Raw genomic sequence first — 20,514 nt, forward strand, 5'->3', positions numbered from 1 at the left:
TTGATGGAAACTGATCTGTCTTTCCTATTGTCCAATGCAGGAAATGTGACATAACACAACTGTAAGAAGTTATTACAGTATAGTGGAGTTCTTTTTTTCATTTTCCTAATACATTTGACTAGCAACTTCACAACTTAATGTTCATTAGCTGGGTCAAAGCATTATATGCATCTGTATCGGTCACTGCATCGATTGATGGTAATTCGTCAAAACTGCTCTCCATTTTACAGGTCACCAGACAAGAGTATGGCCCCCATCTCAAATGCTTTATGCTCTTTACTTGGAGCCATTCATCACAATGCTCTCATTTCCACCAACAGTTACATTTTCAAATGTTTCACCTAAAGTCTTGAACTTTGCCTACAATGTCTGAATCTATATGTGTTAATCAATAATCTATCTTTAGGTGAAACTCAGGTATTTGGTATTGACGTCACACAATACCAAGGCCATAAAACTATATTACAGTTCAAAATAGTTGGACCTTTTGTTTGCTGCAGACTGCTGAGTATCACCCATCCCATGATGGAGTTTACTTTTCTATATTTTTATTTCTCAGGACCCTGAAAGCTCTCACCAGATCCAGAGACTGTTATTAAACATATCATCAAAACTTCCATGCAGGGGAGTTACTTTTCCAATTCCATGGTCTATATTTATCTTCCTGCAGCACTAGAAACATTCTGTAGCTTTGTAGTGATACTCAAACAAGGGATATGTGTAGTGCGGTCAAGGCTTGTTATATCCCTCCACTCCAAACCTTAGCCCCAGATTTTAAGAAAAGTGGTGCTTCATAATATGAAGCAGCACTTTTCTTGCACCCTATTGCGCCCACTAACGCCACAATGTGTGTGCCATATGAATGATACGGCACACCATGGCACATGTTAGGATCAATAGCGTCATAATTTCTGATTTTGTGGTACTTTGGAGGATTAGCACCAAAAAGTTTGGCGTTAACCCTACAAAGTACATAAAGGCACATCATAAACAATGGTGTGCCTCAGTTTAATGCCTGCACTGAAGTAGGTGTTAAAAATGACTAGAAAAATGGTGCAGTGGAATCTCATAAATTCCACTGCGTTATATTTCTGGGCCTTCTAACGGAGGAACACCCCTTTTGCATACATTATGCCTGGTGCACATACAATGTGGCACAAGGGTTTACAAAGTGATGCAATACATTCATTGCACCACTTTGTAAATTTGGTGCTGCATTTTTGCCAACCTAACACCACATTAGTGTCTAAAAACTGACACTAATGTGGCGCTAGGTGGCGCTAGGCCCTTTTTAAATTTGGACATTAATAATTTCAGCTTCCTAGGTTCTTCACTGGGGTATCTACTGTAGAGCAGGGTGGAAAAGAGGCTGGCCACAAGACAGAAGATCAGGTATGAAAATAGTTGCAGGAGACAAGAATCTGTGGGCCAAATTCACATCAACTGGTATATAAGTAGAACTGAATTGCTGTTCTAGAATCTTTGTCACGTGACTTTCACAATGGCTCATTCCTGAATTACTCTTGGAAATTAGGAATACTACAATCAAAAGTAATAGCAAATCCTTTGTAAGTTGCCCCCTAAATTTTGAAAGGAACATTTCAAGTTACTTGCGTAGTATCCAGTCTTTGCTGGCTGGTAGGATTTCAGAGGGGCAGCTATAACGTAATGTAACATAATGTAACTTAACATAAAATTACATAACATAACATCCACAACATAACCTAACAAAACATACATAACATGTTAATATATAATTTCATAATTTAATAGAACAGACAATACCATGAATTAACATGACTGAACGCAGTATTACATAACGAGCCACCAATATTTTACTAAAGATTTATCTATCTAGAAATGGATGTTATTGATAATTTAAAAACCTACCTTGAACCATACCATATTAGTGATATTTGTTAAAGTATGAGCAATCCCACATAGAACTGTTTCAGCAGTTCCTCCGTCTGCAGGCGTTTTCAGAGCACACAGTGGATTTAAACATTCATCTGCATTTCTCTTCTTCACAATGAAATGTAAAGATGTAGAGGTGGTGTTGTAAGTACTATTTCTGTATAATAAAATAAGTTATTTAAGATATTACTACATTGGAATCATAATAAATGTGGTTATATACTTATTTTATAAATAAATAAGACTTTTAGGTATTTCAAACCATTTTGGGAACTGTTTCTTTAGACAGCATTAAATGTAATTCTTTTTTACCCCTCCATGCTAGTTTGCGAGGCAAAATACTTAGGTCTTGATTTATACTTTTTGATGCAAAGCTGTGCTAACGCAGTTTTGCGTCAAAAAGTTTAGGGCTGATTGGTGCCATTATTTAACGCCACCGGGGCGGCATATTTATACTATGACCCTGGGTGGCGATAAAAATAGTCTAGAGTCATTTTTCTGGACATTAACCATTGCACCTTGTCGTAAAGCAAAGTGACGTTAACACAGGAAAAATGACTCTAATCCATTTTACGACACGTAAACATGTCACAAAATGGAAATGCACCATTTTTGCCCGCAAATACAGACGCTATTGGAGAAAACAGTGCAAAGGAGAGACAAAATGGACCCAGGAAGCCAGGGGAGACCCCAGGAAGAGTCCAACCACCAGGAAACCAGCCAGGAGGACACAGACAAGACCCGGGGTCGGGAGAAGAAAAAGAGAAAGTGTTGTTTCAGTGGGTAGGAGCATGAAATACTGTTGAGAAAGGTGACGGAGCATCAAAATCAGCTCTTAGTCACCTCAAAATTAACAATTGGAAGGAGAGAGGCAATTTGGCAGCAGATAGTAGACACGATTAACAGTGTGGCAGAGGTCAGGAGAACCGTAACAGAGTGCAAGAAATGCTGGCATGACTGCTAGAAAAGGACAAAGGAAAAAATGGCAAGGAACAGAAAGGCATCACTGCAAACTGGAGGTGGGAGTCCAGCACCAAAAGAGGACTTGGACGAGATGGAGGAGATGGTTGTAGCAGTCATCCCAGAGGAACTTGTCACAGGAATCGCAGGACAGGACAGCACAGAATACCAGGAAACACCACAAATGCAGGGTAAGTTCCATGGGGGAAATTTACGTTAAAATGTCAAGTGCAAGAAGGGGGAAGCACATAGTACTTACACAATGCATGTCAAAGGAGCAAAGAGGGACAAAATGCACATGAAGCAAGTACCACCATGCTGATGTAAGCTACACATGTACCTATGCGTTGGTAGTGCCATGCACCATAACACATACACAACCTAGACATATGTTGATCACCCGGCCTAAATATCTACATGTACATATGCAGCACATGGGATGGATGGCATGTATAATCACTGTGCCTCTGGTTGTGTCATCACAACATCCCTTGCATATAGTCATATCAACCCTACCAACACAACCAAGACTTCAGAGACTAAGTAGTCAGTCAATACCATTTCTGGGGTAACGTCATGGTGGTGTCCCTTGCAGTATCACCTTGCAACTACCTTGCCTCATTGCCCAAACATGTGTGCTGCATCACACAGCACATAAGTCATTTAAACTGTCCCAACAGTACCCAGACATGTGCCGCTAGCACCACAACCCCACACATTGACAGCACATCCACATAAGGCAGCCACCACTCCATCATGCAGTCAGGGTGCCCCCTGGGTGCAGGGAACAATGAACTGAACAGGCGTTGAGGGAATAGCAGGCTGGTCCTGTATCATTGGTAACATGCCACTACCCAGACCAACTAAACTGCAGTAGTGTTGAACCACACATCTTGATGCTGAACTGAAATGTGCCACTACAGAAAATATGTACCTCAGATATCAAACAGTAGGTCACAACAGTCAATGGCTGAGCCCACAAATATTCTTACACAACCATGTGGGACACATATGAATGGGGAAATGAACACACACATACAACAGATAGGGTATGACTGTGAACATAATGATGTATAATTCCACATCGACTTGCAGGGATGGTGCATGGGCAAGTCCAGTGTTGGTAAGACTGCCAGTGCAGTGTACCCTTTGCAGTATGAGTCACACATTGGAATAGCAGATGGAAATCTGTCTGCTCATAGTAGCTCTGTGGGGCACTTAGTACAACATTGTTGATGGATCAAATAGACTCAGTGCCAGTTTTGGGGTGCTTGGGTGTGTTACTGGACAGCAAATCAGGCAGTGGAAAGTGAAAAGGGCTAGGGAATAGGACCCCCTTCACTGCCCATGCCAAGTGCATGGGCTGTGCAGGGGCACACCACACCACATCACCAACAACCTTGGCATGGGGGTTTCACCGCCATGCAAAGGCTGGTGGAAATGCGGAATAAGACCTGGAGGGTAGAGTTGAACGTAATACTGTTCTGGTGTCACAGGACATCTGGCATTGCCAGTCTGTAAGCTGCTGAAAACCTGCCAGTGCCAGGCCATTGGCCCATGGGGCATTCCACATTGACAACAGTTGCCACTATCACCTGTGCTGATGGGGGTGGTCAAATAGACAATAGCAGTCAGCTGCCCATTGGACTGACACACTTGAAATGAGGGATCAGTATGACTACCTGCAGAATCACCTCAAACTAGCTTCAGGCCCTGACCTAAGTACAACTCCTGTTAACTAGCTATGTCCATAGACTAATTTACCATCAGGCACTGTCACATACATAATGATGTACACAACAGAAATGTCATACCCATGCTGGCCATCACTGGGACTAACCCTGTGCCTGTGTGAAATTAGCTGCACTGCCACCATTCTGCACTTGTGTATCATAGTGCAAGGAGGGCTGCATTGAGGGGGCAGACATTTGTGTGTAGGAAGGCAAACACACCTGCACAGACAGAAGATGAAATTGGACTCTACTAGGTCCATGAGTGCTATGCAATGTAGCACACATACACAAACATCAACATGAGGAGCCATCAATGGTAACAAGGGCATAGTGTCCTGGCAATGTCATCCCTGGGGTGGTGCAAGGTCTCAGCACCGCATGGGTGTATGTGAAACATGTCAGACTGGGACAGGGGAAAATTGCATGTGTGGTGCTGTGGCATGAGCACAGAAACACCCATTGCAAGGCCTCACCATGCAAATGGATGCAGAGAGAGGGTTGACAACAACAAGATGGTGTCAAGGAACAAAAAAAACACCTAGAAGAAATTACGCAGCCAGTTGCGCCAAACGGGCTTCACTTGATGTGACACCCAGGTGGGGTACAGGGCTGATAGACTGCAGCAATGATGTAGAGGAACAATGTTTTGGAATTAAGATGACAATGAGCCTCTATCAGCTGCTACAACACAGACTAATTTTACACCATCTCATTGCAGAGGATGATGGCTTTGTTGTGGATCTGCATGTCCTAGAGTACCCCGATTATCTCGATGACCAGCTGACAACCATCAACCAAGAGACCCTTGTAACCCTCCAGACACCATCTCCAGTCGCAAGGAGGAGTATTAATGTAGCAGCCATCCCACAAGCCCCACCTAACACCCCAATAGTATGACCTGCCAACACCAACAAAGTTGAGGACTCCGAGGACCCAGGGACCATATATGACAGGACAGTGGTAGGAGTCCAGCAGGAGCTGGCCAAGGAGTTGCGGGTGGGGATGCAAATTATGGCAGCCAGCCTAGAGGGTATGCGCACCTGCATCTTTACGGCTACTGAACAGACTGCAGCCAACGGAGGCACACACTCCCCAATGCATGGAGTTAAGCAGTGTCTGAGGGACATAGCTGTTGCCAAGAGGGAGAGGCCACAACAACTGCCCTCCCAAACTGGCATCAGCGTGTTTGAGAACAAGATGGACTCCATGCACCAGGAAATGGCCTCCCTCACGGCAGATATGGCTGCCTACCATAGGGATGTTGCTGCTATACTAAAAAAACAGCAGTTCCTCCTTGCTGCAGTGATGCCATATGTTGTTCCACAGATGGCAGCTGCCGGGAATTGGGAGTCCTCTTCTCCATCCACTGAAGCACTGAAGTGTGTGTGGCCCCCTCTACCTCCCTACTACCACCATCAAGGATAAAGGGGACACCACACACATTGGAGGATGAAGATGTGGAACAGATCATCTTCACCTGTAGGAGTTTCCAGTAGCACCAGCCCATGCCACATGGGCAGTGTTTTCCTTTGTCCTGTGCTTAACATCATGCCACTGTTAGCACAGTTGGAGATATGCACTCTTCACCAACACACTGTTGACATTTCTGCTATGGTCTGCAATTGTCTCTCACTTTTCAATTGGCAATTCACGTTCCCCTGCACTGAATGACACTTTACTCAAGCATGTCCCATGACATGTCCCTCAACCCTAGATTTGTATTGTGTCACAATTGTTTGGATTTCACTAATGGGGTCACGGACCTGGACATTGCAACTATTGCACTAAAACACTTGTAAATAAACACCACCTACACAAGCATGTCTTTGTGTTTTGTGACACATCTACTACGCTTTGGAATTGTGATGTGTGTAACATGTCTTTAGTCACATAGGCCCTCATTACAACCCTGACGGTAAATCCCACTTACCGCTGTGCTGACGGCCGTCAAGATACCAAGGCCACGGCGGAAATCCGCTACAGGTATTACGACCCACATCTCGTAATCCGCCACAATACAGACACCCACACAAGTCTGCCACACTAAAGGTCAGTGATAAACTGTCGATAGCAAAACCTACACTGTCACGCCAACAGGAATACGCCCACACTATCACGACCCACGAATCAACGTGGCGCTCATTTAACTGCGGTAATCCATTGGCGGTACACACCACCACGCTCAAAATACACACATATTTACAAAACACAACCACATTGGACAATTCAAAATATACACACCTGATACACATACACACACCACACCCACACTCACAACACTGTAAAAAACACACACCCACACTACCCACAAATCCTTACAATGAATTTTTTGGAAGAAGCACAGAGAGAGAGAATAGCAAACACGACACCAGCATCCACAGGCACACAACACCATCACTCATACAATATCCACGCACCTCAAACAACACACACCAACACAACACATCACACAGCAAAACAAACAGCACCTCACACATCACCCACACCACATTATGGCACCTCAAAGACACCCCAGGCTTTCTGAGGTGGAGTTCCGGGTCAGGGTGGAGGAAATCATCCGGGTAGAGACACAGCTTTTCAGATCCCAGGTGCAGCAGATCTCTATTGCAAGGAAGATGGAGCTATGGCAGAGAATTGTCGACAGGGTCAATGCAGTGGGACAGCACCCCAGAACATGGGATGACATTAGGAAGAGGTGGAATGACCTACGGGGAAGGTGCGTTCTGTGGTATCAAGACACCAGGTAGCAGTACAGAGGACTGGCTGTGGACCCCCACCTCCTCCCCCACAACTAACAACATGGGAGGAGCAAGTCTTGGCAATAATGCATCCTGAGGGCCTCGCAGGAGTAGCAGGAGGACTGGACTCTGGTAAGTCGTATCTTTACTACTACATCCCCCCACCCTACCTGCAAGCTATCACAAACTCCTAGCCCAACCCTCACACCCATCACCCCAACACACCATGGATACCCCACTATCACAATCCACACATCCCAAAACCAAGTCCTGCATGTCACACCAATGCATGGACACCCATCACCAAAGCATGTCCAGTACATATACTCACCCAGGCCCCAAAATCACCAATCACACAAGGGCAAAGACAATAAGCCAAGGACAGGAGAAGATGGTAACTCACACATTGCACAAGATGGCGTACACAGTTACAATAACACTGCATTTACACCCCAACAGGACCCATACCCAACCTCACCGGACAGGAGGTGCCAGACATATCCAGTCCCCCACAGAAGAGGCCCACAGTGACGAAAGCTGCTCTGCACGCCTGGATCAAGAGGACCAGCCCGGCCCATCAGGGACCTCAAGACAGTCAGTTCCCCTGCCACAGTCACAAACCACCACTGAACCTCCCCCCTCAGAAAACACCACCACAGCACCCACCCAGCAGGCCCATCCCTCTGTCCCCAGGACACGTCAATCAGCAGTGTGTCCACCATTACAGGGACCCCAGGATAACCCACCAACCCAAAACAATCAGGGACCTGGGGTCAGTGGCAGTGGGCACACGGTTCAGGGGACAGAGGCACAGGATAACAGGAAAACTGGGAGGACTGATGTGCGACCGGGGAAGGACAGACCCAGGGAACCGACTATCCACAAGCCACTCGCGAACATCATGAGAGCATACCATCATTCCCAGGAGACCATGGGCACGGTACTGGCCAAGTTTCAGGAGACATTACACTAAGGGAGAGTATATGGGAGCAAGAAGAAGAACACAAACCGTACTCGACTCCCAAAAAAACAATACTAAATCACAAAAGAGAGTACGGGGTTCTTGTAACGTAAGTAGGTCGATAGTGTATCAATTGTGACACTAGACCACTCGTGTACCTCGACTAGAGGTGAAATGTAGGTGAGCTGTAAAGTGGTGTGTGGTCTGTGTAGGGAATTTCCTTTACGGACTAGGTGGTCTCACACACTATATAGTGTCATGCTTCACCATATGACCACCTAGCCCCACCCAGGTAGGACAGTGCCACCTGGGCGGACTCGACCTCACTGTTAAAAGAACAGGAGGGAGTGCGTAAATTAATTTAATTTCTGGAAAAGGGGATCCAGCTATGCTATGGAAATAAAAACACCTACTCCGAAACCCGGGTGAATTTTAATAGAGGGTTCTGTGTGGTGTGATTAAAAAGGAATGGGGAACCAGTGTGAGAGCAATGACTCACAAGGTCACCTATCTAAAAGAAGTAACCGACATGTTTCTGCCCTTGTAATTGAGCTATGGAGGGTCTCTGGGCATTCATCAGGGCGTTGGATCCCTGTTGCATATGCTTCTTAAGCGCTGCACAAATAATCACAATAGAAAAGGGGTGGAGGAAGGGCCTACCTTAACCAAGGGAATACCTGGGGAGGACCCTAACACTCGAGGCTAGTGGCCTCTGGTATCCTGGAGAGGGAGCGTCCCCTTATAGTCAGACTTGCATCAAAGGTGGGCGCTCTCTGTGCGCCTATACCGACCTCTCCTTCAGGACCGCTTGAAAGCTTGAAAGGGGAGGCTCCCTCTCCAGGATACCAGAGGCCACTAGCCTCGAGTGTTACGGTCCTCCCCAGGTATTCCCTTGGTTAAGGTAGGCCCTTCCTCCACCCCTTTTCTATTGTGATTATTTGTGCAGCGCTTAAGAAGCATATGCAACAGGGATCCAACGCCCTGATGAATGCCCAGAGACCCTCCATAGCTCAATTACAAGGGCAGAAACATGTCGGTTACTTCTTTTAGATAGGTGACCTTGTGAGTCATTGCTCTCACACTGGTTCCCCATTCCTTTTTAATCACACCACACAGAACCCTCTATTAAAATTCACCCGGGTTTCGGAGTAGGTATTTTTATTTCCCTAGCATAGCTGGATCCCCTTTTCCAGAAATTAAATTAATTTACGCACTCCCTCCTGTTCTTTTAACAGTGAGGTCGAGTCCGCCCAGGTGGCACTGTCCTACCTGGGTGGGGCTAGGTGGTCATATGATGAAGCATGACACTATATAGTGTGTGAGACCACCTAGTCCGTAAAGGAAATTCCCCTCACAGACCACACACCACTTTACAGCTCACCTACATTTCACCTCTAGTCGAGGTACACGAGTGGTCTAGTGTCACAATTGATACACTACCGACCTACTTACGTTACAAGAACCCCATACTCTCTTTTGTGATTTAGCAAGTTTCAGGAGACCCAGCGCCTGCAGGAGGAACAGTACCTGGAGATCAGGGAGGACTTGAAGTCCACTAACTCCACCCTGGTCACCATTGCAGGGGTGCTGGCAGACATGGCCCACACCATGAGGGACACAGTGGCACACCAACAGGCCCCTGACACTGAGGGCCAGATGTATGAAACTTTTTTTGCATTCGCAAACGGTGCGAATCGCAAAAATCGTCTGTTTACGAGTGCAAAAAAGTGGTCTGCGATGCTTGAAAGGCATTCGCAGACCAAAAATAAGAAATCACAAAAATTTAGATTTTTTGCGTTGTGACCTGGTTTTGTGAGTCGCAATTTGCGATTCACAAAATCCAAATCGCAAGGAGATGCAGCAAAAAAACGCAAATTGAGATTTTTCGCAGAATGGCATTTTGCACATGCAAAATACCATTAAAAGAAACCAGGTTGTAACCTGGTGCAAAATTTAAAAATGCATTTAAAATGCATTTTTAAATTGTACATGTGAAGCACACTTGCCCTTAGGACCCCAGCACCCTGGGGTTTTGCATTTCCAAAATTGCAATTTCTGGTTCAGAAATCGCAATTTTGGAAATGCAAACAATTTGCAGATATGGGCCAACAGGCCCATAGCTGCGAATGGGGCCGGTATCGCAATTTGCGATTCGTTAATAGCGGTAATAGGTAAAAAAACGCTATTTCCGAATCGCAAAGGGCCGTGATGATTCATCTGGCCCTTAATGATGAACGGCCCTCCACCGGCACCAGTGGACAGGAGGCCCCGCCACAGGAACACAGGCCACCAGCAACCCACCCCCTGCAGAAGGAGAACCAGCCCTGAGATCCAGGAACAAGACAGAGAACATTGCCAAGACCCCCACCAGGAAATAAGACTCTCCTGATTGTCACCCTTCTGTCCCACTATGTCACCCTGACAACCTAGACCTGCCATTACTCCACTTCCTATGGCCCCGTGGACAATGCACCTGTGATACCAAGAGACTGGACTCGACCATGGACATTCCTCCACCATCACCCCAGCCCATTGCACAACCCCCTCCTCTTATTAGCACAGAAATAAACACCCTTGAATCACAAATCAATCTGGAGTCAGTCTGTACTTTCACAAATGTGTAATTGCAACCTTTCAGAAAAACAGCAATGTCAATGTTCTTTTTCACATACCAATGTTCGACATTTGTTGGGCATCAGTAAACATAGCAGAAGGCAGAAAGTGGGACCCAGGTCTGTGAAATGGAAAGCCAAAGTGAAATATCAGGGTCCATACACAGAGGTCAAAAGGCAGAATCATGCAATGTCCTACAGTAGTATGATATGAGAGGAGCAGTGCCAGTCTCTTACCTGTGTCTCACTGGAAGCATTGCATGATGATGTTGTTTCGGTTGTCTATATCTTCTTCTTCTGCCTCCTCTTCTTCACTGTCCACAGGCTCCACAGCTGCCAACATCAAGCCCATCCTCCTGCAGAAAAGGCGCACATAGTGTCGCAAAGCCAGGTTGTGCAACATACAGCATGCCACGATGATCTGGCACACCTTCTTTGGTGAGTAGTATTGGGAGACACCTGTCAGATGGAGGCACCCGAACCTGACCTTCAGGAGACCGAAAGTACACTCAATTATCCTCCTAGTTCGCCCATGTGCCTCATTGTAGTGTTCCTCTGCCCTTGTCCTGGGATTCCTCACTGGGGTCAGTAGCCATGACAGGTTGGGGTAACCAGAGTCACCTGCAAATGTTGAGAGGCAACTGTTAGACCCAGACACCTATGTCAACTGTGTTGGGACCTTGGGCTCACCTATTAGCCACACATGGTGCCTCTGGAGTTGCCCCATCACATAAGGGATGCTGCTATTTCACAAAATGTAAGCGTCATGCACTGAGCCAGGGTACTTGGCATTCACATGGGAGACGTACTGGTCTGCCAAACACACCATCTGCACAATCATGGAATGGTAGCTTTTGCGGTTTATGTACATTTCTGCGGGTTGGGACAAATGCCACATGTGTACCATCAATGGCACCAATGATGTTGGGGATATGTCCCAGGGCATAGAAGTTACCTTTCACTGTGGGCAAATCCTCCACCTGAGGGAAAACGATGTAGCTGCGCATGTGTTTCAGCAGGGTAGACAGCACTCTGGACAACACGTTACAGAACATTGGCTGTGACATCCCTGATGCCATGGCCACTGTTGTCTGAAAGGACCCACTGGCCAGGAAATGGAGTACTGACAGGACCTGCACTAGAGGGGGGGATTCCTGTGGGATGGCGGATAGCTGACATCAGGTCTGGCTCCAACTGGGCACACAGTTCTTGGATTGTGGCACAATCAAGACTGTAGGTGATAATAATGTGTCTGTCTTCCATTGTTGACAGGTCCACCAGGGGTCTGTATACCAGAGGATGATGCAATCTCATCATCTGCCCCAGCGGACGTGCCCTATGGAGGAGAAGGGTGAGCAGAGGGTCATACACCACATACCTTGCACAAGGGTGTTTAGAACAATCGTGATGTAATAGTTGTGTTGCAGTGTCTGTCCGTATTCCTGCCCAAAAGTGCTGTGACGCAGTTAGTTGCCCTGCCATGTGCCCCCTGAAATGGCAGCTGCCTGACCTGTAAGGAAGGACAAGGGGAAATGAGGTAACTGCGCTGGCGTTGTGCAGCGTCTCGGTAGGTGGACGAAGACCGCAGCACAAATCAGCATTAGTTATCATTGGGCCCTATGGGTTTCAGGAGCCAATGACGATGTACGCCGGCGGTGACGGTACGCACCGCCGTGGACGTGACCGCCACTTGCTATCTGTTCACTCACTTGCTACCTGACCTTCAGCAGGAGAGGACCTACACCTCAAGTACTGCTGTGACCTGAGTCTGGAAGAGACAATGGCTACAGTGTATGGGCGAAGGGCCCCTGCCTTCACCGCGGAGGAGTTGGATAACCTGGTGGCTAGGGTCCTCCCCCAGTACACGCTATTCTACGGTCCTCCAGACAAACAGGTGAGTACACTGTGAGCATGATGGATGGGACATGAATGTATGGAGTGGCGTGGGTGGAAGATACAGTGGGGGGGGCAGAGGCCAGCATGTGAGGATGGTCACTGTATGTGTTTCTGGACCAGGGTGGGAGGTTTGGGGCCAATGAGTAAGAACAACCAGACGGGGGAGTAAAATCCATTCTTACTTAACTTTTCCTCTAGGTCAGCGCCCACAAGAAGAAGCGTAGTTGGCGTGCCATCGCCAAGGAAGTGCAGACCCTGGGGGTCTATCATAGACGGAGCACCCACTGCCGCAAAAGATGAGAGAACCTGCGCCGCTGAAGCAAGAAGACGGCGGAGGCCCAGCTGGGGATGGCCTCCTAATGTGGAAGGGGTGCCCGTTGCACCATGACCCCCCTGATGTACAGGACCCTGGCGGTGGCATATCCTGAGTTGGATGGTCGGTTGAGGGCATCACAGCAGCCACAAGGGTGTGAGTACAGTCTCATTCAGCTGACTCTGCACGCTTTATGAGGTTTCTGGGTGGGGGAAGTGGGCTGTTGGTTCCCCTAGGCCAGGGCAGACGTGCCACGGTAGATCCATTGTTAGGCAGGCTCAGTGGCACTCCAACCCCAAAAGTGGTAGTGGCCCTCTACACCTAGTCAGGCTCCTGTGGGTTCCAGGTGTGCATCAAATGGGTCTAGGCACCTTCTCCCATGGGCATGTGATTTTTCCCTGAACTGTTAGTGCATGGCCTAGTGCATAGGACTGCTCCCAGTGTGTTGTGTCCGCCAACGGTGGTGTTGTTGCAGGCATTGACCATATGTCTCTTCTGTCTTTCCTCTGTTTTTTGTTTTGTCACCCTGTCCTTGTGTGCATTAGTATCATCTGGCGGAGGAGCATTGGCACCGGAGCAAGAGGGAGCTGCAACCCTCATAGCCCAGGAGGCTGAATGTACAGAGTCTGAAGGCACCAGTTGAACGGAGGGCGAAGTGGAGCTCCACGACAGGGACAGGAGACACCAGTGACAGCCACTCCTCCTATGATGGGAGCTCCTGTGCGGTGACCGGCACATCTGTGCCCACCGCAACAACAGGTACAGCCGCCACCCCCGCATCGCCCTCCCAGCAGCCCTTCAGCGTGTTTCCCGTGCCCGCTCACCCAGGAGGGTGGGCATCTCCTTCGCCCCAGGCACCTCAGGCCCTGCCTCAGTAAGCTCTGCTGCCCTCAGTGAGGAGGCTATTGACCTCCTGAGATCCCTCACTGTTGGTCAGTCAACCATTCTGAATGCCATCCAGGGTGTCGAGAGGCATTTGCAACATACAAATGCATACCTGGAGGGCATTCATTCTGGTATGGCAGCCCAACAGAGAGCATTTCAGGCTCTGGCCTCAGCACTGATGGCAGCCATTGTCCCTGTGTCCAGCCTCCCCCCTCCAACCTCCACTACCCAGACCCAATCCTCTGTAACTCAGCCTATCCCAAGCACACCATCAGACCAGCATGCACACTCATCAACACACAATAGTGGACATGGCAAACATAAGCACCATGCATCCCACAGGCACTCACACAAGCACCATCCCCATGCAGACACACTAACATCCGCTGCCTCCACTGTGTCCTCCTCCTCCACGTCCTCCTCCTCCCTTCCAGTCTCATCTCCACTCACACCTGCATGCACTACATCCTCAGCCACTCCATTAACAGCACACCCATCACCACACAGCTCACGTGCAATCATCACCCCCACTACCATGCACACGTCCCCTGTGTCCTCTCTCAGTCTGTCTGTGAGCCCTCCTCCCGAAGTACACAAACATTGGCACACACCCACTCAACAACCATCCACCTCACAACAGCCTTGAGCCCATTTACCCTCATCCAAACTCAGCAGATGTACACCTCCTACAATCACTACCTCGTCCTCCACTCCCAAACCCCCTCCATCTTCCCGTCCCAGTGTGTCTAAAAAACATTCCTGGCTAACATTGACCTCTTCCCTACACCCCTCCCCTTCCTTCTCCTAGGGCCAGGATATCCAGATCCCAGCCAAGCACCTGAACCACAAAATCCTCGAGCACTGTGGTCCCTCCAAGTCCAGGAACATCGAAGGTGGCACCCATCAGGGCTGCCAGTGTGCCACCCAGTGAGGCCAAGGATCACCCTATTCAGCCACCTGCAAAGGTGAAGAAGGGGCCCACATGCCGTAGGGAAAAGCCGCACCAACCACCAATCATCCAAGACAAAAGAGGACAGTGGCAAGTTCCCAGCAGCGACTTCAAGGTGGGGAAGGGACACAAGACTAAAGGGAAGTCAACTCAGGGCCCGGAGCCTCCGGGTGAGGGACTGGTGTCACCCCTTCTGCAAGACAGAACAGCAACCTGTACGTCAATGGCCAACGCCTCAAACACCTCCATCTGCATCGCCACCTGCACCGCTACCTGCACCGCCACCTGCACCACCACCTGCACCGCCACCTGTACTGCCACCTGCACGTCTGCTGCCTCTGCAACAGTCCCCAGCAACATCCCCAGTGGGCAGCCATCCGAGGCTGCAGGAGATGTCCTGCTTTCTCCCTCCACAGGTGCTGACACATGGACCATCGCCAGCATCTCCACCACAGACACCGCCGCAACCACCGCCACCTGCCCCGCGACATGCTCAGACAGTGCTACCACAGCCGACATGAACATCATTCCCAGAGGGCAGCCGTCCGAGGCTGCAGGACACGTCCTGGACCCTGCACAGACTACATGAGGTACCACAACCAGTACTGGCAGTACCAGCAGTTGGCAGGCAAAGTCGCTGCATGGTGGAGTGTGTCTCTGCCTTCATGGAGTATCATGCTACCTGTTCCCAGAAAACATTGTGGATCACACACCCAGGTGAGGGAATGGAAACTGCCACACAACCCCAGTTCTTGGCAGGATGAAGCACTCTGGGCACCAAGCCCCCTCCAGAACCACTGGAGAAAAGGATCCACTAGAGAGACTGTGGCTTTGCACTCTCCAGGACCAATCAGTGGGCAACCCACCCACTTGAGAGACTTGTGAGACTGTGGCTTCGCACGCCCCAGGACCAAACAGGGGGCAACCCACCCACTTGAGAGACTGTTGTTTTGCACTCCCCAGGACAAAACAGTGGGCAACCCACCCACTTGAGAGACTTGTGACACTGTGTCTTTGCACTCCCCAGGACCAAACAGTGGGCAACCCACCCACTTGAGAGACTTGTGAGACTTTGGATTTGCACTCCCGAGGACCAAACAGTGGGTAACCCACCCACTTGAGAGACTTGTGAGACTGTAGCTTTGTACTCCCCAGGACCAATCAGTGGGCAACCCACCCACTTGAGAGACTTGTGAGACTGTGGCTTTGCACTCCCCAGGACCAGGCAGTGGGCATGGAACCCCCTCGTGGCACAGTGGCGTCGTCCCATCATCCGGCTGAGGTGCCCCCCTCCCCTTCCCCCTGAGTGCCTGTTTATTTTCAACCTGATGCCCCTGCAGTGTTCTCTCCGTTTTGAGGCAGGTATCATGTGTGGGCTTCACCCATGCATTTTGGGATCACTGGTCCACGGACAATGAATGGAACACTATCCGGACTTGTGTAGTTGCTGTACATTTTGTATATATTGCTCTTTTACAGACCTGCTTCCCTATCGTTAAAATCATTTAATTTGGTCCTTGCGTTCTTCCAGGGATTTACGGGGTGTAACTATAATGTTGCTGCATGTATTTGTGTATGGTGTGGTCGGTGAGGGTGGTGGTGTTGCGTGTGTGTGTCACTCTCTTTTTCCTCCACCCTCCCCTGTGTGCTAGATGCAGTACTCACCGTGGTCGTCGCTGCTGTCTTTGATGTTCCTGGTAGAAGAGGAGGTAAACCAACTTTGGTAACACTTGTAGTTTGGACTCCATGGCGTCCTGGCTCCTCATTGGATGTCGAGAGGTGAGTGGTTTCCGTTCCAAGTCCTGTTTCCGCAGTGATTTTGATGGCATTGGTTCTGCCCCAGAAAAGTTGGTGGATTGGTGCCTTGTAATACAGTGGGCGGTACATTGTCTTCCGCCTGTCTGTTGGCGGTTACCACCGCAGTGTTTGTTTCTACCGCCATGGCAGTCAGAGTGTTAAAGTGGCTGTCTATGTTGGCAGTTTCCGCCATGGTCGTGATCCCATTTTTTTCACTGCCGGCCTGTTGGCGGTATTACCTCCACTTTAATACCAACTGCCGAGGTTGTAATGAGGGCCATAGTGCCAGTACAAGAGTGCAGGAATATGGGGGCACATATCTACGCACAAGGTACCTACATGATGAACCTCGATGATGGTTTCATCTCCTACAAGCAATTCAATGAGTATGTAAAAAATGTTGAACACATGTATGCTTCACCCACTACATACAGCAGGGATGGCTGTGAAAAAGTTCTCGGGCATTATCATCAGCTGGGAGTACCAGTAGAACGCATTGGTGTGAAACAAAGGTACTTAACCTCATCTGTAATTGGCAGTGGTCAGTTTAGCATGATAGATTTAAAATGTAGGCTGTTGGCAGATGTCCCACAGTGCCCAACATTCCTACACAGGACAGCTGAATTGCCACACTACCTGTCCAATACAAAGTTAACATAGTCACCTTGTGTGGTGGGTACACTGGATGGCAGATGCATAGAAAAGTAGATGTGTTGTAGCTGCCGATGTAACAGCTCAGTTGTAAGAAGGTGATGAACATGTCAAGAGAGGGATTTGGAGGCAGGACGGAATCCCTAGGCCGACACAACATTTTCACAGTACACTCAACGGAAGACCCTGTAACCCAAGCACATGACACATGAAGTAAGGGAGTACCCACAGATTTTTAATATTAATGAAACTAAACTAAAAGGAATGAACACCTATCCTAACATAACCTATCCTAACTATAGTTAACCAACAACTGACCCTAACTACCCTATGCTAAACTTACCTAACACATTTAACAACACACTATAATCATTGCCCCCCCCCTTATATTACAAGACACATGCAGGAAAGCATATATTAAACTGCACATATACTACCTATGTCTAAACAAATATATATATATATATATATATATATATATATATATATATTACACTCCAGTAGGTCCACAGAAAAGGCGCGCTCTTAGCGTCGGTGCCAGCATCAGGGAAAGGACCTATTCCCAATAAATCTTCATGCCAGCTTAACATACAGGTTAAAGGTGCCGCACTCACAGAATTCTGTGATTAATCTTCTTTTATGCAACAAGAAAAAAAAACACCAAATAACACCAACACGTTTCGACCTTCCCGGTCTTGATCACGGTAAAGCAATAATCCAATTCATGTACTATTTATACTCTTCCACTAAGCCATGCCTTTATGTGCCATTCTGGGATATGTAGTTTTATGTAACATGTGTTATATTGAATTAAACCACCCATAACATAAAAAATATCCAACAGTGTTGCTAGTATAACAAAATAAACACGTGAAAAATTGATGTGCACCCAAGATATAAATACAGCCATTCATCATAGGGATAATTATCCCTATTTTGACCAACATCAAATTTATTGCAGATTATTTTAGGTTAATACAAAGACAGTAATATCTTCTTATTCTATTATACAATCACAAATCATAAATGACAATATAGCTCCTCATCGTAATTAATCCCATATGGCATCTTTGTTTTTTATTTGATAATAAATTTGGATTCTAAAAGTCTCAGTTTCTGAACCCTATCACCCCCTCGTTCACTTTTTTGTTTTGTTGCAATACCATAATATTTCATGAACATCCAATTTAGATCTGAGTGAATTTTCAAGTGTTTCGTTATAGAATATGCGGTATCCTCATTTTGTACTGCCATTATATGTTCTAGAATGCGCTTTTTTAAGGGACATATGGTACTGCCCACATATTTCAAACCACATTGGCATTCCAAAACATATACAACAAAGGAGGTTTCACATGTAATTCTCTCTTTGATCAATATTTTTTTACCTCTAAAATCTGTTACAGACTTTTTGTCACAACCAATTTTGCATGCTTTGCATTTCCTACAGCAGAAAAAACCCTTGTTGCCCCTTGATAACCAATTGCAGGTTTTGGGCATCTCAAAATGACTTTTAACTAACATATCTTTTAGAGATGGTGCTTTCCGATATGTAATTGAAGGACAAGTGGCGACACTATGTCCAATATCATTATCTTTTTGATTTTATATATATATATATATATATATATATATATATATATCTATATATGTTTATATATATATTTTTTTACAATACGTAAATGCCCCAACATTACCCCCACCCACCCACAAAGTGACATGTAAAAAGTAGAAGACCCGCAACCCAAACCCACTTATCCTAACTAAACTACTAACCTAATCTAACCTGACACTAACCCCCTAAAACCCACTATAAAACATTAAAACAAATGAGGAGGGAGGGGACAGACCTGTGGGTGACAGTCATTAAGCCAATTACAGATTGGCCCTCTTTAGTTTTCGTTTCATGAATTTCAGTTTTAGGCCAGTATTTATACTTTTTTTAGCTCCGCATTTGCGCCGCTTTTTTTACGCAAAAGTGGCGCAAACTTACAAAATTCAATTGTATTTTGTAAGTTTGTGCCACTTTTGTGTCAAAACAACTACAGAAATGCAGCGCTAAAAAAAGTATAAATATGAGCCTTAGGCCCATATTTATACTTTTTGACGCACAACTGCGCCAACGCAGTTGTGCGTCAAAAATTTTACCGCCGGCTAACGCCATTCCAACACGCCATTCGGGTGCCTTATTTATGTAATGACGTTAGCCGGCGCTGCGGACTGGTGTGCGTCAAAAAATATGACTCACACCAGGCAGCGCCGGCGTATGGGAAAATGGAGGTTGGGCGTCAAAAAATGGGGCAAGTCAGGTCTGAGGCAAAATTCAGGCCTCAATCCTATTTGCGTCATTTCTTTTGATGCACAATCCCCATGGGAATGACTCCTGTCTTAGCAAAGACAGGAGTCATGCCCCCTTGCCCAGTGGCCATTCCCAGGGGACTTATGTCCCCGGGCATGGTCATTGGACATAGTGGCATGTAGGGGGGCCCAAATCAGGCCCCCCTATGCCACAAAAAAGAAATGAAAAAAAAATACTTACCCCAACTTACCTCAACTTCCCTGGGATGGATCCCTCCATCTTTGGGTGTCCTCCTGGGGTGGGCAAGGGTGGCAGGGGGTGTCCCTGGGGGCATGGGAGGGCACCTCTGGGCTCCTTCTGAGCCCACAGGTCCCTTAACGCCTGCCCTGACCCAGGCGTTAAAAAACAGCACCCATCAGGCTGTGCGTCGTTTTTTAAGGCCTGCCCCCTCCTGTGCGTCAAAAGAATGTCAGAGTATAAATATGGGGCACAGGCCTTAAAGTCATTTTGTGGAAGGGAACGCCTACCTTGCATATAATTAACGCAAGGCTGGTTCCCCCTTCCAAAAAATGGTGCACATGGTGGAACTTTGACGCCCGCGGCGTCGGACGTAAAAGTATAAATATGGGGCAGGGTGTGCGCCGATTGTGCGTCAAAAATTTTGACGCACATTCGGCGCAAACAGAGTATAAATATGCCCCTTAGTGTTCGTCCCCACCTCCTTCTCCAGCCTGTCCAACTTTTTAAGGACCAGTATCACATCCCTCTGTAACTCCTTTATTACATTCATGTCCATGACAGCAGGT

At 47.4% G+C, this 20,514-nt stretch overlaps 1 protein-coding gene across 1 annotated transcript in view; it reads right to left on the reverse strand.

Annotated features, from left to right (window-relative positions):
* Positions 1–20,514, reverse strand: part of LOC138249534 (interleukin-18 receptor 1-like) — a 232,663-nt gene that overhangs the window by 29,990 nt on the left and 182,159 nt on the right. Inside the window, exon 3 of the mRNA XM_069203483.1 lies at positions 1,891–2,071. Within this exon, the coding sequence (XP_069059584.1) occupies positions 1,891–2,071 (181 nt within the window). The remainder of the gene's footprint in view (positions 1–1,890; positions 2,072–20,514) is intronic.

This window comes from Pleurodeles waltl, chromosome 8, assembly GCF_031143425.1.
Source record: "Pleurodeles waltl isolate 20211129_DDA chromosome 8, aPleWal1.hap1.20221129, whole genome shotgun sequence".
Lineage (NCBI taxonomy): Eukaryota > Metazoa > Chordata > Amphibia > Caudata > Salamandridae > Pleurodeles > Pleurodeles waltl.